The 16,037-nt window shown below is 34.9% G+C and overlaps 3 protein-coding genes across 3 annotated transcripts; all 3 read right to left on the reverse strand.

Annotated features, from left to right (window-relative positions):
- Positions 1-224: 224 nt before the first annotated feature.
- Positions 225-2,114, reverse strand: LOC140865712 (16 kDa phloem protein 1-like). The gene is made up of 5 exons (XM_073270438.1): positions 1,910-2,114; positions 1,392-1,457; positions 830-974; positions 566-701; positions 225-471 (listed from the first exon to the last, which is right to left on the reverse strand). The coding sequence occupies exons 1-5, from the start codon at positions 1,974-1,976 to the stop codon at positions 418-420; spliced, it is 468 nt and encodes a 155-aa protein (XP_073126539.1). The 5' UTR covers positions 1,977-2,114; the 3' UTR covers positions 225-417.
- Positions 2,115-4,300: 2,186 nt separating this feature from the next.
- Positions 4,301-5,546, reverse strand: LOC140866256 (DNA-directed RNA polymerase II subunit 4). Its single transcript, XM_073271207.1, has 2 exons — positions 5,418-5,546; positions 4,301-4,879 (listed from the first exon to the last, which is right to left on the reverse strand). The coding sequence occupies exon 2, from the start codon at positions 4,842-4,844 to the stop codon at positions 4,428-4,430; it is 417 nt and encodes a 138-aa protein (XP_073127308.1). The 5' UTR covers positions 4,845-4,879; positions 5,418-5,546; the 3' UTR covers positions 4,301-4,427.
- Positions 5,547-7,726: 2,180 nt separating this feature from the next.
- Positions 7,727-14,836, reverse strand: LOC140867326 (putative aconitate hydratase, cytoplasmic). The gene is made up of 20 exons (XM_073272403.1): positions 14,462-14,836; positions 13,806-13,910; positions 13,410-13,570; positions 13,241-13,333; positions 12,713-12,898; positions 12,458-12,619; positions 11,973-12,117; positions 11,731-11,873; positions 11,588-11,644; positions 11,418-11,497; positions 11,211-11,286; positions 10,251-10,436; positions 10,071-10,138; positions 9,884-10,002; positions 9,680-9,801; positions 9,471-9,569; positions 8,906-9,385; positions 8,659-8,757; positions 8,325-8,567; positions 7,727-8,129 (listed from the first exon to the last, which is right to left on the reverse strand). The coding sequence occupies exons 1-20, from the start codon at positions 14,784-14,786 to the stop codon at positions 8,061-8,063; spliced, it is 3,018 nt and encodes a 1,005-aa protein (XP_073128504.1). The 5' UTR covers positions 14,787-14,836; the 3' UTR covers positions 7,727-8,060.
- Positions 14,837-16,037: the final 1,201 nt, after the last annotated feature.

Raw genomic sequence — 16,037 nt, forward strand, 5'->3', positions numbered from 1 at the left:
CTTCGGGTTGATCGAGTTAGTCGGGTTAGCCGGGTTCGGGTTGATAAGTTTTGGGTTGGTTTGGGTTCGGGTCGAGAATTTTTTTAAAATTATTTTTGTCAACCCAACCCATCCAAAATAAATTGACACCCCTACATGACAGTACACACACCGCGTGAGCTCCGTTCGCCACAAATTATTTTCGTTAGAATTTCACGGTGGGGGATTTATAAAGGGAACGGTACTTAAAATGCAATGCAATAGATATACAATCTTCATTAATAAAAATGTTTACAACTTTAATATGGGTTAAATTACATAATAATTTGCACAATATGTTACAAAAGACAAATAAAAAAAATTAAAGAATTACATTTTTTTTTGAAGTCAAGAATTACATTTTCTACAGTCTTAAACAAATCGAACTATATAAATAGATTAAAATATGCTTTCCTTCCATCCACCAAAGTCTTGCTCATTATCAGTTTCTCCCTGTACAAGAATTTTTTTTTTTTTTTTTCATAAGTAAAAAATATTTTATATTTATTTAATTTAAACATTATAGAAGTCATGAATAAAAAATTACCTGTGCAGTAAAAGTGATTCCAACACTAACTTCACCACGGTAAGTTTGATTAGCAGAAACAACTCTATACTTCTGAGTACTAAGCTCAGCCTTGCCATCCTCCATCCCCATCTCAAAGAGTTCCTTCAAATAAATGCTGCATTTTGGAATTTTCAACTAATTATAACACTACAACAAATATGAGTTTTCACGACGCAGAATCAACAACTGCGCACATTAAAAAATATTCACGCATGTAATTAATTAATGTGAGATTAATCTTACGTCGTTTGGCCAAGAAAATCATCGCGAGTAAATTTGTCGCGGTCCATGATTTTGAGAACAAGCTTGTGCTGCTCAATCTTCCCTTTGTTTGGAAATTCAACCTTGAATCTGAACTTTTCATTCCACAGCGGTGCATTGCCTTGCCCTGATTATTTTTCAATTCATTGGTTTTAAAATATATATATCTTTCTATCTTTTTATTCTTTCTATATTATAATAGCTCCATGCCTTAGAATAACTGTTTGGTCTTTATATGTTATGACTGAATTACCCTTAAACCACTTCACCCATTTTCTCCCCCCAATCCCCCACTACACGTTATATTTGCTTTTTAATTTTTAAACTTTTATGTCTCATTTATTATATATATATATATACATATATTAAAAATTCAAATATTTAAAAATAAAATTTAAAGATATGTGTGTTACACACGCAAAACGTATGCCAGATGGCTAGTATATATAAGTTTTGATATATTTAACTATATGTTATAATTATAATATATTAATTGGTAGTACTATTTATAATTCTGTTGGAGGGAGGGACAATAGGAGTTTACCACTAGCCGTACGGCTCTTCTGCTCTTGGTTTTTGTATTGAATCAAAACATATGGATCTATTTTGCCTGTCAAAATTATATTGTTACTACAATGCAATAATTAAAAAATAAACAAATTTAAAAAAAAGGACCATCAATTACAACATGGGATATTAGTTAATGTCTTCCACCCCTTAAGCTTGTACATTTGAACTTATAAATTAATGTAAGAAAAATGGGATGACAAAAGTGTGCTATGAAACAATTAACGATATATTTGAATAATCAACAGAATAACTGAAACAGCGAGGAAGTTTAACTTTTCTTGAATGCTAATTTATATATTTTTCACCCATTTCGACATATAGGATTTAAAGTTTTACATAGCCTAATAAAAATTTGTTCAAACACGCCCTCACACGAGGCATACATGTAATGATGTAACTATATATAGAGGTGTAATTATAACCCGAAAAACGAATTCGATAAGCTCGACCGAAGAACTCTCATATATATAGTAATGACATAAATATACATACCTAAGAAGTCTGTATTTTTTAGACCTCGAGCTCCCACGAGAGTCACGTCCATGATTCCAATCGACATCTTCGGAACCGGATATGGGGAAATTTGGATGCTAAAAATTACAAGTCTAAGCTCTCAAAAATCTTATTGATCGTATTGAAAGATGTGTGAAGGATATTATGAAGAAAGAAATTTGAGGCGCAGTGTTTATATAGAAGAGAGATCTCATGTTAATTCAATTTTGTCATAATCAATATTATAATATGGAAGTGGTCAATATTGGACCGTGCATGGTTGATACACCCGCGCGTTTGGACATTTTCTTATGCTCCTTTCATGAAGAAAGTTCCATGTACCTACATGATTAATCAATGTATATATATATACACACACACATATAATTGGAATCAAAAGTCGTCAAATAAGTATTAATTATAATTTAATCACTCAATTTTATGATTATTGTAAAATTTATTGTGTGGTATTGCATTGATAATCAGTTCTACTTGCCCACTACTTGTATACAACTATATCATAATATGTGTCTCTCTGTGTCGCAAGATGTTCATGTGAATATCGTGTAAGCATTTAATGTAGAACACGTTTGAAACTAAGAAAAATGTATTAGAAAATGACTGATGTGACATTCCATAATATGTTCGTGTGAACATCTCACAATATCCATGATGAGATACCCAACAACGGAACACTCATAATGTCATATGTGTGTGTTTTTGGATAAAAAATCAGTGGAAGATGGAGGTTTGGCAGGACATTTAGCCGCCTTTGGCAGTATATAACTTAACTATATATTATTTCCAATTGCCTAAAACATTTTCCAGATTGGCGTACGATGGCTATACTCTATTATGGAGAATAGTTTCACACATGGATTAGGTAGTTCTTATTTAAATACTAAATTAAAAAGCAAGTATATTGTAAAAAAGTACATTAAATTTTGTTGATTTTCGGCCAATTTATTATCAATAATAGAGTTAGCGCTTATCATGTTTTGTGATATGTTGTTGTTCGTCGTAAAAAAAAATCGACACTTTTAAAAAAATGTTATAAATTATAGTTCTTTTAGCGTGAATATAAAGGCATAACTTTGCACAAAGAAACATCACTACAAAAATAAGTAGCAGTAGAATGTAAGATGCAACAACTAAATAATACAAGTATATATATAGATTCAATGTTAAATTTGTGCTTAGTTCAAAAAAAAAAAAAAGTTAAATTTGTGCATATTTCTTTCTTTTTCCTTCCCCCTTTTTCGGGAAAATTCTACTAGATAAGCTTAATGTGATGCGGGGCAATCTCTCGAACAATTTTGCATTTCCAACTTGTAAGTTAGGTCGTCTTCAATTCATTATTTTATCTTTTAATGCAGGTATTGCACCAAAATAACACAATCTCTATATCAAATATAAAGCACATATACAACCCATCTACTACGTTCGCAATTCTAAAAATAATATTTTCGAAATATTCTTTATATTTTGTTTATAACATTATTTAATTCCATAAAATGTTTATTTAAATATTTATTAACATAATACATTAAATTTACACTTAATCTTTAAAATAATATTCAAGGCTAATTAATCTCATTATTTTTTATTAAATTAATAAATTGCTCAAATTTAATGTCCCAAATTTAAAACGATCTAATTAATTTTAAAACTCGAACATAAATTATATCTCAATTAGCAATTAAACATAAATAAATCAAAGAAAAAAATAAAAAAGGGATGAAAGGAAGAAAATCACCAACAAATATTCGAGCGCCAGAGCAGAAGGATTTAAGTTCTGTCAAATGTCAATAATTACATAACAGTTAAATACTAAAAGACTATTGTTGGTTAGATAACAAAAAGGAAGCAGACAAGCCAAGATCTTGAAATACAATGGTCTACCAGGATTAAAATGCGCAACAGATCCGATGTGTTGAAGGAGATGGATTTGAAATTCATGGATTTCGATTATAGTATTATTATTTACAATATGAATGTTAAAACCACAACAAAGTAAAATGAATTTCAAATAAAACTGTTATTCGATTAATTGGAAATCCATCCTAATTAACATTTAAATACTATGTAGACATGTCGGGAGCGAATTTTAAGTTCATTGATTTACTTCTTCTCTAATCCACCAAAATACATATAAAATCCATGAATTTGAAATTTATCGTTCCAAATGCAACCTAAGTGATCCAAGAAGAGATACATAAATATGGGCGCATCCAAAACATAAATTATGCAATGTTTTCTAAACCAGTTAGCTAGCCTAAACCTTTAGCACACTCCAAATTCCACCACAATTTATTAAGCCTCTGAAATATCAGGTTGACAACCAGATTCTCAAGCTATGTTTCAACAACCAAGAAACCATCACTATAGAAATGTTAACCAAGAAACCATCACTAATTTCAGTAGAAATGTTATAGAATCAACATAGTAGCTACCAATACATGATAAAGCTAGTGCTGAGATACCAGTGAAGCCCGCACAGGGCACTGAAAACATGCAACTACTCGAATTTCTTTATAAGAGAGAGGTCATTCAACATTTTCTCAATCGCCTCATCATCATGTGCACGTCCTCTTGTCTTGATTGAGGGAACCATATTTATAGCCTCCTCTACTGTTTCTGGGCAGAGGTTCCCAAGCACACACAGCTCAAATTCAGCCAGCTGATATCGACTAAGAATTTCTCGAACTTGTCTGACAGCATCAGGATTTTTATACCGGCTGAAGCGCTTCACATATTGGAGTGATTTCTCAAAAACCTGTGACATCTGATTCATTGGGTCCTCGGATGTCTGCTGAAGCTGCTCATACTTGTGCTCAAGAATCAGGGAAACTTCACAATTCATTAGGCATTTGGCTTTCAAAAATTCGTCTGGTATCTTTAGTTCAGCGGCGTTTTCTTCTTCTTCTCCAGACATAGTTCAATCTAATTTCAATCTGGACCTGTATCTCCCTGCAAATTCCACTTATATTCAGTTTAATATGAGTAGCCCAAGGGTTTCTAAGCTGAAATCGACCATTTTCTCGAATCTAATTTATCAACTTATAAAACACATAATCACAACCATAACATTGTGGTATCATCCCAAAACTTTAAGATTTAAGCAGGTCCCAAAATCCATTCAGTTCATCGCTTTAACAGAAAGCGCCCTAAATCCAAGAATTTAACGTAAGCCAAAAAAATAATCAAATTAAGACATAAAAGCGCTTTCTGTTAAAGCGATGAATTGACCGAATTAGCTAATTCCTCTCGAATATATGATGTAACTCTCGCATCCGAATTGCTAATTCCTCTCGAATATATGATGTAACTCATTTATCAATTGAATTCGATACATAAATTTTTTAACTATCAATTGAAAAACTACAGATCACAGACCAAAAAATCATTATGATATACTCCAGGAGGATTAATTACACACAAATAAGAGAATTTCATAAACGAACGAAGAGAACCTCATAGAACCCTAGACGTTTGAAGAATTTCATACCTTTGGATGGAAGAAGTCGAGAAGCGGTGGAGAGAAAAGAATCCGTAGAACCCTAGACGTTTGAAAAATCTGGTGTATTCAAGATTAACTTGTCACTTTTATACGCGGATTTTAAAAGTTTGGGTATTCAACCTGAACTTTTATAACAGCTCCAAATAATCGAGAATTAGAAAGTTATATACTGGGGTGGTTTGGTACCATATATCGCATACCGTATCGAATATTACATATGGCTTTGTCAATGCTAGTACATGGACAGTGCTCATGTGCTATTAAGGGTGTAAACGAGTCGAGCTACTCGTGAATAGCTCGGTCAAAACTCGACTCGAGCTCGATTTGACCGAGTTCGAGCTCGAGCTCGAGAACATACAATCGAGCTCGAACTCGAAATATATGCGTTCGAGTAGCTCGCGAGCTATTCGATGACATATATAAATATAAAATATAATATAAATATATATATAAATATAATGTATATAATATTTTATTTATTTATTTATTCATATAATTATATATAATTTTCGAGCTCGAGCTCGAGTAGCTCGAGATATAGACGAGCTCGAGCTCGAGTACGAAATTAACTACTCGATCGAGCTCGAGCTCGAGCTCGAGTAGCTAAATATGACTCGAGCTCGAGCTCGAGTAGTGTGCTACTCGACTCGTCTCGGCTCGACTACACCCTTATGTACTACATCCAATGGCTCATGTTTTTTTGGATTTGATTTAATCTCATTTCATCAAATCTAAAAAAACATAGACCGTTGGATCCCCATTCGGGCACTATCCGAATAGGGTAGCATAAACCCCGCATACCATATCAAAAATTTCGATATCGAAATTTTCGATACCGATACCGATATCGTATCGAAAATTTCGGTATGACATAAATCCATACCGATACCGAAAATTTGAAAATCTTATACCGATATTGATACCGAAATTTTCGGTATATACGGTTTTTTTGGGTACGGTAAAGTGGTATGACGACATTTCGTTATTTCTCGTCAGCCCTAGTTATATAGAATAGCTTTTCAAACATTTTCTTAATTATTTTTAATTATAAAATCGTTTTTTTTTTTTAATAACTGTCCAAACCAATTTGAACTCTAAAAGTGGTTTCATAAAATAAATTGTAAAAAAACAAATTTATTCTTAAACAATTTTTAAAACTTTTATAAAAAAATATTTTTTAAAAAAACACTTCAATTATAGAAAATCAAATATATCAGAATAAAACTTAGTGTTATATAACATAAAATACCAAAATACCAAAACAACAAATTTAGTGTAGTTTTCTCAAATAAAAAAAGATATCAATCTCCTTCTGTAAAATTAATGGCTTTTTTTAATAATGTGCTTTTAGAAACTAGGCTTATCCCTTGCGAAAAAATATATTTAACTTGCATATTTACCAATCCTTATTTTTAAAAACATGATATTTTAATTTGTCAAAAAAAACATGATATTTTAAATGCTCGTTGCTCGTTGATTTTGTGGAAGAGTTTTTCGTTTTGTTTTGTTTTTTCAACCTTCATGGCACTGTGATTCGGTTTCCCCAAATTATAAGGATTAAGGGGACAATGTTTTGCACCTTCGGTCTTCGGACTTTGGTCGATGCGGAGCGGAACAACTCATCCATTTACCTATCTGACTACTAATACTTAACAATGTACTAGCCACACCGCACACGCATTGTATGTGTAATATTGTTATATACAAATATTATGTTTTGTGTGTATATAATATAAATTTATTTTTTTTGAAGTATTTGATTTGATTTGATTTTTTTTGTTTTGTTTTGCAAGTTGATAATTTTGTGGGGTTTTTTTTTAAAAAAAAAATTAAAATTAAAATTGAGCATACCAAAAGACTACTAAAATGCTCTTGCTTTATATATAGTATAGATATTCAAAAATGTTTTGGGATAAATTCTAATTTTTCCTTGTTAAAGTCTTTCGTTTTTTAGTTTAAATTTTTTGTGCTAGGGGAATGGAATATTAAAATTGGATTTTAAACTTGAAACATTGTCATAAGGGCAATGCTATGATCCTACTGTCAGACAAACTACAAATAATTATTTCTCTCTTAAATAATGGGCAAAAACTCCGGATCAAACAAATATACAAAACATATCTAGTAATAATTTCGATTTTCAATACTTCTCATGATTATTTAAAAGTTACTGGAAGGGCCTCAATACATTAAATCCCGTACTTGTAAACCATTAAAAGTATTTGTGACCAAATCCATACGTAAAATAAGATTAATAAACTAAAACAAGTTTGTGTGCGGAAAGATTATTAATGCGAGACACAGACGAATGTGCTTCATTAATTATTATGCGAAAAACCTAACACATAACACAGAAATATAATAAGACATGCAGCAGTGCCATGAGAAGAAATGATTTTCAGCTAGAATAGAACAGTACGCTTATTTGCCGACAGTGAACGTACATTTCACAAAAATAAGTTTCAAGGACAACTTGAACCGCTGCTGGCAAATAGCATTTGGAATGTGACTTGCAACTTAACTTGATGGGGTGGAAACATGTAATATCTCCCCCTCTTAATTTCAATGAACCGACTCAGGTATAAACAGAAGGCAGTTGCAGTAGAAAGACCACGAATCTCACCGTTCTCTTCACTGTTTGCTTAAGTGACGAATGACATACTGGAGAATCCCTCCATGGTCAAAATATGCCAACTCAACCTGCAGAGAAAAATAAAATTGGTTACAGGGTCTCCGCTCACGCTTATATTTTCACCAAATCGATTGATCACATCTCGACATAGTTTATCTATTCCATCCAAATACAAGAAATTACAGTTTCAAAAAACTTGAAAGGCAGAAACTGATCACATGCATCAACAAGAAACTAAAATCATGGTAGTGTCGAGTGAGTACCTCTGTGTCAAAACGCAAGGTGCACGTGAAAGATTTTCCACCATCAGTCGTCACGGTAATATCTTGTCCAGGTCTTATATCACTCGTTTTTGTTGGAAGGTCTATGGTGTAACGCTCGTGCCCAGTCAAACTTAGGGTATCCGCATCCTCGCCAGGCTTGAAGCAAAGTGGGATAATACCCATACCAACCAAGTTGCTGCGGTGGATCCTCTCAAAACTTTTAGAAATGACTGCTTTTACACCCTGAATTGACAAATGAAAATAATGCACAACTTGAGTTTAATACTTTAATTCATACTGATAGGACTTTAAGGAATTGTTAAATATGACTCACCTGGAGCATTGGTCCTTTTGCAGCCCAGTCTCGAGAGCTACCACTTCCATATTCTGCACCAGCAATAACAATGGTATCTTGTCCAGCTGAGGCATATCTCTGGTATGAGAAAAAACAGTCAAGTGTTTTAATAGTGATTGATGAATGTTGTTTCGCACAAGATCTACTACTGCCAATGTTTTGTACCACTGCATGTTAAAAACAGGTAGATCAGAACTAAAATATCATGCTAAACCATCAAGCTTACCATCGCTGCGTCATAAACATAAAGTTTCTCCCCCGTGGGAATGTGAATTGTCTTCGGTCCCACTTCTCCATTTAATAATTTGTTTACAATTCGAATGTTTGCAAAGGTACCCCTGGCCATAACCTCATCATTGCCACGACGACTACCATAAGAATTGAAATCCCTACGGTCAACCCCACGCTCAATCAAGAACTTTGCAGCTGGACTGTCCTTGTGTATACTTCCGGCAGGAGAGATATGATCAGTAGTGATACTGTCGCCAAACAGCAACAAGCAATAAGCATCCTTCACTCCACGGGGACCAGGCGGGTCCATTGTCATGCCACTGAAATACGGAGGTTTGTGGATGTAAGTTGAGCTTGAGTCCCATGCATAAAGGCTTGACGAAGGTACTGTTAATTGATTCCATAATTGGTTGCCCTTCGTGATGGCTTCATAAGTGCTCTTAAACATTTCAGGAAGTACACTTGATTGAACAACCTACGTGATACGCTTTTAAATATTATAAATGTGTCCAAGAAAAGTCATGATTAAAGGTCACATAAATCATGGAAACTCAAACTACCTCAGCAATTTCTTCGCTAGTAGGCCAGATATCCTTGAAGTACACACTTTTCCCATTTTTCCCAGTACCAATTGGTTCCTTCTCAAAGTCAATGTCAACCTGCAAAAATCAGCGGAAAATTGTTAACTGATAAAAAGAAAGCTCACCACCATATAACTTGGCAGCATATCATAGATAGAAATGAGCCTCACAAAAGTTCCTCAGCATACCGTGCCAGCAAGTGCATAGGCAACAACCAGTGGAGGTGAAGCAAGATAATTAGCTCTTGTTAGTGGATGAACACGGCCTTCAAAGTTCCTATTACCAGAGAGCACGGCAGCAGCAACAAGATCTGCAGTACAAGTTGGAACAATGACGATTGACGATAGAACCACAAAAACACAAGGAAAATGGGAAAGCCAGTGGGCAGGTACCATTATCGGAAATTGCAGAAGCAACAGATTCATCGAGATCCCCAGAATTTCCAATGCAAGTTGTGCAGCCATAGCCAACGATGTTGAACCCTTGTTGGTTCAAGTATTTTTGCAGGCCACTATTGGAGGTCATAAATAAAATTCATTATCAAACACAAGAAAATGTAAATGAAATCTCTCTCTATACCTCTTGAGCAAATATTTTGTTACAACTCCAGAACCCGGGGCAAGACTTGTTTTTACCCATGGTTTAACCTATCCAAACAGTTATCATGCAACATGTCAGGAAAAGTTGAGATGTCTTGCAAAATATGAAAATGAACCACAATAGAATCCAAATAGATAATCCTGAGAGACCAATACTAACCTCTAAACCCAATTCACATGCTTTCTTTGCCACAAGGCCAGCTCCAAGCATCACACTAGGGTTTGATGTATTTGTACAACTTGTAATGGCTGCTATAACGACACTCCCATGCTTGAGTTCTGAAGGCTGCCCATGGAATGTGAAGTTTACTACTTTCTCCTGTTGTTCCTTTGGCACCGCAAAACCCTGTAAAACATGGAGGAAGCTAAGTTAATCAACACAATTCTTCTTTGCATCTATTACAATGGTTTCCTACTAGTTTCCAGATATTTCGATCATCCGTATATTTTCATTCTTGTTCAGACCTCAAGTTAGTTACTGATAGATTATGGACTATGGTCCATGTGCTCTGACATACATTGTATTATTCAACAATCAGTCTTAAATATGGTCCACATCATAATTCAGATGAATGACATTAGAATAAGATCATTCCTAGACCAGAATGACAAGATCCACGCAATTCTAATCTACAGATAATAAAAATAGCTTGAAATTTCCTTTTCTAATAATGAAATTAAGGTAATAGTAAATTATGATGAAAAATACAAAATATTTAAATCAAATATGTTATTGCTTCAAGTAATGCGACATTTGGTTTCTAATTATTAAAATACAAGCAAGCGAAAATTGGAATGCAAACATTGACATGTAATATCAATGTCATTTCATACCTAGTTTTCAAAAGATAATTAGTTTGCATTAGGTTCAAATTAACTATACAAAACTAGGAGATTTCCATTCACAGAGTATAAACAATAGAGATTTGGATGGTATGCTTGTTAGATGATAGATAACACAATTTAACAGTAAAGCATCTTGGTTTAGTGTGTCATTCTTCATCTTGGTTTAGTGTGTCATTCTTCTCTTCTATTTTGAGTGCATTCGGTAGCAGGGTTCAAAAAACAAAAATTTCTATGAGTGCAAAAAATAACAATAATAACAGAACTTTGCATCTACCTTGAAACCAACTTTACTGTCGAGACATGAATGCCAATCAACCTTCATATCTTTTATTGGAACCCGATCATGAGGCCTAATTTCACATTGCAGCAACTTATTAACCCAAGTAAAATATAATTTCCAATAACTAATAACGTTGAATGGTGGAAGTAACCGCACTTCAATTTGCCAATTCCCCTAAATAAACATTATTAAGTACGATACCTTTTAGGTCCAGAAATACATGGTTCTACATCAGTAAGATCTAACTCCAGATAAGACGAGTACACTCTTTCTTGTTGAGGCTGTAAATGCATTCACCAGAGTAAGTTCGATTTAATTGTGCAACTTGATGGGCCACATGAAAAATAACAAACAAGAACTCAGACCATTACCTCATTGTAGTCAACAAACATCTTATTTGCACGTAGATATGCTTCAATCATTGCTACCTGCCCAGTTAAAGCATTCGAAAAACTTACATAATAATCATAAGCCTTTTATATGATATATGCATTTAAAAAATGTTGCAGCTTACCGTTTCATCACTTCTTCCAGTCAATTTCAGGTATTGCAGGGTGACATGATCCACAGGGAAGAAACCCATGGTTGCTCCATATTCAGGAGACATATTTGCGATAGTTGCTCTGTCTGCTAATGATAACTTACCCATGCCTTCACCTATCAAATTTTAAGAGGTAGAACAAATATCAGCCACTGCAACATAAGAGAAGATACAACAAGAGAACTTTGCAAACATTATGACTACAAGAGTGTTACCATAAAATTCAACAAACTTGCCAACAACGCCATGCTTTCTCAACATTTGTGTCACAGTCAAAACCAAATCTGTTGCAGTAACCCCATCACGCAATTTTCCAGACAATTTAAAACCAACAACGCCGGGAAGAACCATGCTCATGGGCTGCCAAATTTGCAGGAGAGCCAAATATTTATGCTCAACACACCGAGAATTTTGATAAATGCAATGAAGAAAACAGAGCAAAATATTATAGGAGATAACGTAAGTATTGCAAAATAACATGCAACCAAGAGATGGATTTTAAGTATAGGATGCTTTAACTTGAAGTGAAATCCCATATTCGAGTCTCAAACGAATGATAGTTAAAAGTTTCGTACTATTTTTCAATTAACCGGTAACACATTATCCTGCAAGCAAGAGCACTAATAACAAAGCAAACTAGAACTACACCAAATAGAATGAGAAGCTTCACATAGATATGTGAGTAAAATAGGACAAGTACCTGGCCAAGCATTGTTGCCTCTGCTTCAATTCCTCCAACTCCCCATCCTGCAACACCCAATCCATCAATCATGGTTGTATGAGAATCAGTTCCAACAACACTGTCCGGATACAATATGCCATCTGTGTTAAAGACAACCCGCCCAAGATACTCCAGATTCACCTAAAAATCAATCATATCATTTTCATGAACTCGTGTTGCATCAAGCAGGATACCCAAAAATAAAATTGTTATACATCCAGTCCTAAATTATACCTGATGAACAATACCAGAACCAGGAGGAACAACAAGCATGTTGCGGAAGGCGGTGGATCCCCATTTAAGAAAAGCAAACCTCTCATTGTTTCTCTTAAACTCTAAGTCCATGTTAGCCTGCACAGCATTTTCTGATCTGGCCACGTCAACCTGAACAGAGTGATCGATTACAAGATCCACGGGAACCTGTATGAAACAAGTGAAAATCAAGAAGAAGTCCAAATATTGAAATATGAACATTCACAGAATGTTCAAGCAAGAAGATCACCATATTGCAGCTTTTCCCTCATAACCATACAATTCTCAACGTGTTCCAAAATGTGCCTACTTGGATATGTCTTTTTTAAGATGAATTGTAGCAAGAAAAGCATAATATACAAAATGATCAAATAAAATATACATACATACCATGGAAAATTAATACAACAGTCATCACATGCAATACGATTATGCTTCTGCAAAACTATTTAACTGCAGCTAAGCATACATCAGGCAGGTTGTTTATTGCAAATAGGAAATGCAGCATACCAATGGGTTGATTTTGTCTGGGTTACTACCAAGATCCTTGATTGCTTCTCGCATAGAAGCAAGGTCAACCACAGCTGGAACTCCAGTAAAATCCTATGAGTAGAAACAAAAAATATATGTGAACCTGTTATACGCATATTATCTATCTCCAACCAAAACTATCTGTCACCTGCAACAAAACACGAGCAGGCTTAAAGGGAATTTCAACTTGCTTCGGAGCAGATTTTTCCCAATCAACAATCTTCTCCACATCCTCCTTAGTGACTTGAAAGTTGTCACAATTTCTTATAGCTGATTCTAGAAGTATTCTGATAGAATATGGAAGCTTGTCTGCAAGTAAACATTAGCAATGAAAGGGAAGAAAACAATGGATAAACAAGAGCATAAACAAAACCACTGACTCGACAAGAATATTCAGTAAGAAGATGAAGGATTGGCCAGACAATCCTTTAAAATGCCAAACAAACACTGCAGTTATAGTTTGACTAATTCAACAAGTGTGCATGGTGAATAAACCAGAAAAATGCATGGAATATAAAATGTTTTAGGAGAAAAAATTCCATACCAATTCTTGGATCATTCAAAGCAGGAAGGCTGTAAAATTTTCCAAATTCCCCTCCTCCTGGTTTGGGAAGACCAGACAAAATTCCACTGAAAGGATGCTCAGCAGCTGCATGACATTTACAAATCTTACCATCAGAAATAGTTAAAGAAACGTCTACCTTCTTAAGTAAGAAGTGTGAGATAGCAAATACTAAAATAAATCTCATCCCTAGTACAATCACGGAACGTTCAAGCCAAAACGGCCGGTTGGCCATGAAGGGAATACAACAAATTCAAGTAGGCGATTGAAAAATGTAGAATTGATTAAAATGTAAATGAAGATCAATTCAACTTACGATCAAACTAAAGGAGTGACACGGAAAAACAAAGGTAATCCACATACCAAAACGGATCCAATTTAAAAACAAGACAGAATACAATTCAAAGTCCACCCATGATCCAACACATTGTATTGTATAAAAAAAAAAAGAGGAGAGAAGCGTCGGAATGGAAATGGACGATCAACACACCTCAGCTCCATCCAAAAATCCAGTACATTTCACCAATCACTTCCCAACTCAACCAATTCAATCCAATCCAAAATGCCAAACAAACACACACACACACAAAACAACACACAAGTCAGCACTAAACCAATCAGAACTCATCACATCATACCCATGGTCGCGATCTTGCGCTCGAACCGATCGAGAACCGGAGAGGATGCCCTGATCTGAGCTTTAAGACTAACCGGCGATCGAGAGCCGACTCCGCAACTCCACCGGGGTACAGAACACCGCCGCGATCGCAACGCGGACGAGAAATTCAAGGATCGGCGGTAACTGACCGAAGAACAAGCCTTGTTGACGGCGACTCGAGACGGCGGCGGCGCACAGAGATGAGCCGGAGAAGAGACGCTGGAAGCGAAGCGGAACCTGCAAGCTCGGAGAATCGAAGACGAGGATGATGGTGCTGATGGAGAATAGCAAGAGGATAAATACATGTCGTACTAGTACTAGTATTATTATTATTGAATAGTCAGTCAGAGAACCCTAGAGATCAGTACAACTACCAGACTCAGTAAACGGTATATATTTTTTATTAATTACCTTTTCATATACGTATACGTGGATGAGGGGGAGTTTGGACCGTAGGATCTCTGGCGACGGTGGAGATTCAGCGGCGGCCCTTGGTGAGAGTTACGTATTTCGTTTGACTTCTTTACCTGGGTCGCGTGGCAGCCACGTGATCGTGAGCTGGAACGCTGTCGTATTGGTTCTATCTCTAATGATGTAGAGATAATTTTTTTTGGATCAAGGGTCCCCGCTGCTGTAAACCCCACCACATGTGACTCGTTGAATGTCTGTCCACCTACCCCTTAGATTTTTTTTTTTAATTATCTATAATTCTATGTTTCTATAAGGTTTAGGTGGGGGAGACGTCCAATATTCGATGTTACCTTTTCGGGTATTAAAGGTCAAGAGTTTGATCACATATATCCCAACTTTTTTGGATTAGAGCAGGACCTTTGATGCAAGTAAGTGGATCGACCATCTGTTGATGGGACTTGATCATTGAGTTGTGAAAGAGTCTCACAAGATATAAATTTTGTTAAAAAGTATATTGTATCAAGTCGTAAATCAAACATATTGTTGTGATAATATCACAAGATATAAATTTTGTTAAAGGATAATATTTTATCAAGTCGCAAATCAAACATATTGTTGATCCACGAAATCAAGCAAATATTATTGGTTTGGTTTGGTTAGATCCAGGCCGAACCTGTAGTGAATTAAATGAGACAAGCAACTCGGGCCCAAAAAATTTTAGGCACCAAAATCATAAATATATATATATATATATATAGGTTCAAAAGCTCATTTTTAAGAAGATCGTGAATAATAGTTGATAACCCATGAATGATAAAGCCTTATTTTTTCAAAAAAAAATTTGAACTTATGATAAGTCCTATTTTAATTTGTATAAAAAGTAAAAATAAAGCCCTACTTTAATTTTAAACGTGATTAGATAGAAAGCAAATTGGCAAGATTCAACATCCAGATGAACAAAGGAGATGAAATCAACAGATTCAACAAATTTTAACATGCTGAAGAGAGGGAGAAGACAAAGTCATTTAAATACTCGAGAGAGGCCAAATAAAACGGCGCAATTGAAAAATAAAAAATCTCTTCTCCTTCCACAGCTCAAGCATATTTGGATTTTGTTTTTTCAATCCCTCACATTTTTAAAATTG

Source organism: Henckelia pumila, chromosome 4 (assembly GCF_033568475.1).
Source record: "Henckelia pumila isolate YLH828 chromosome 4, ASM3356847v2, whole genome shotgun sequence".
Classification (NCBI taxonomy): domain Eukaryota; kingdom Viridiplantae; phylum Streptophyta; class Magnoliopsida; order Lamiales; family Gesneriaceae; genus Henckelia; species Henckelia pumila.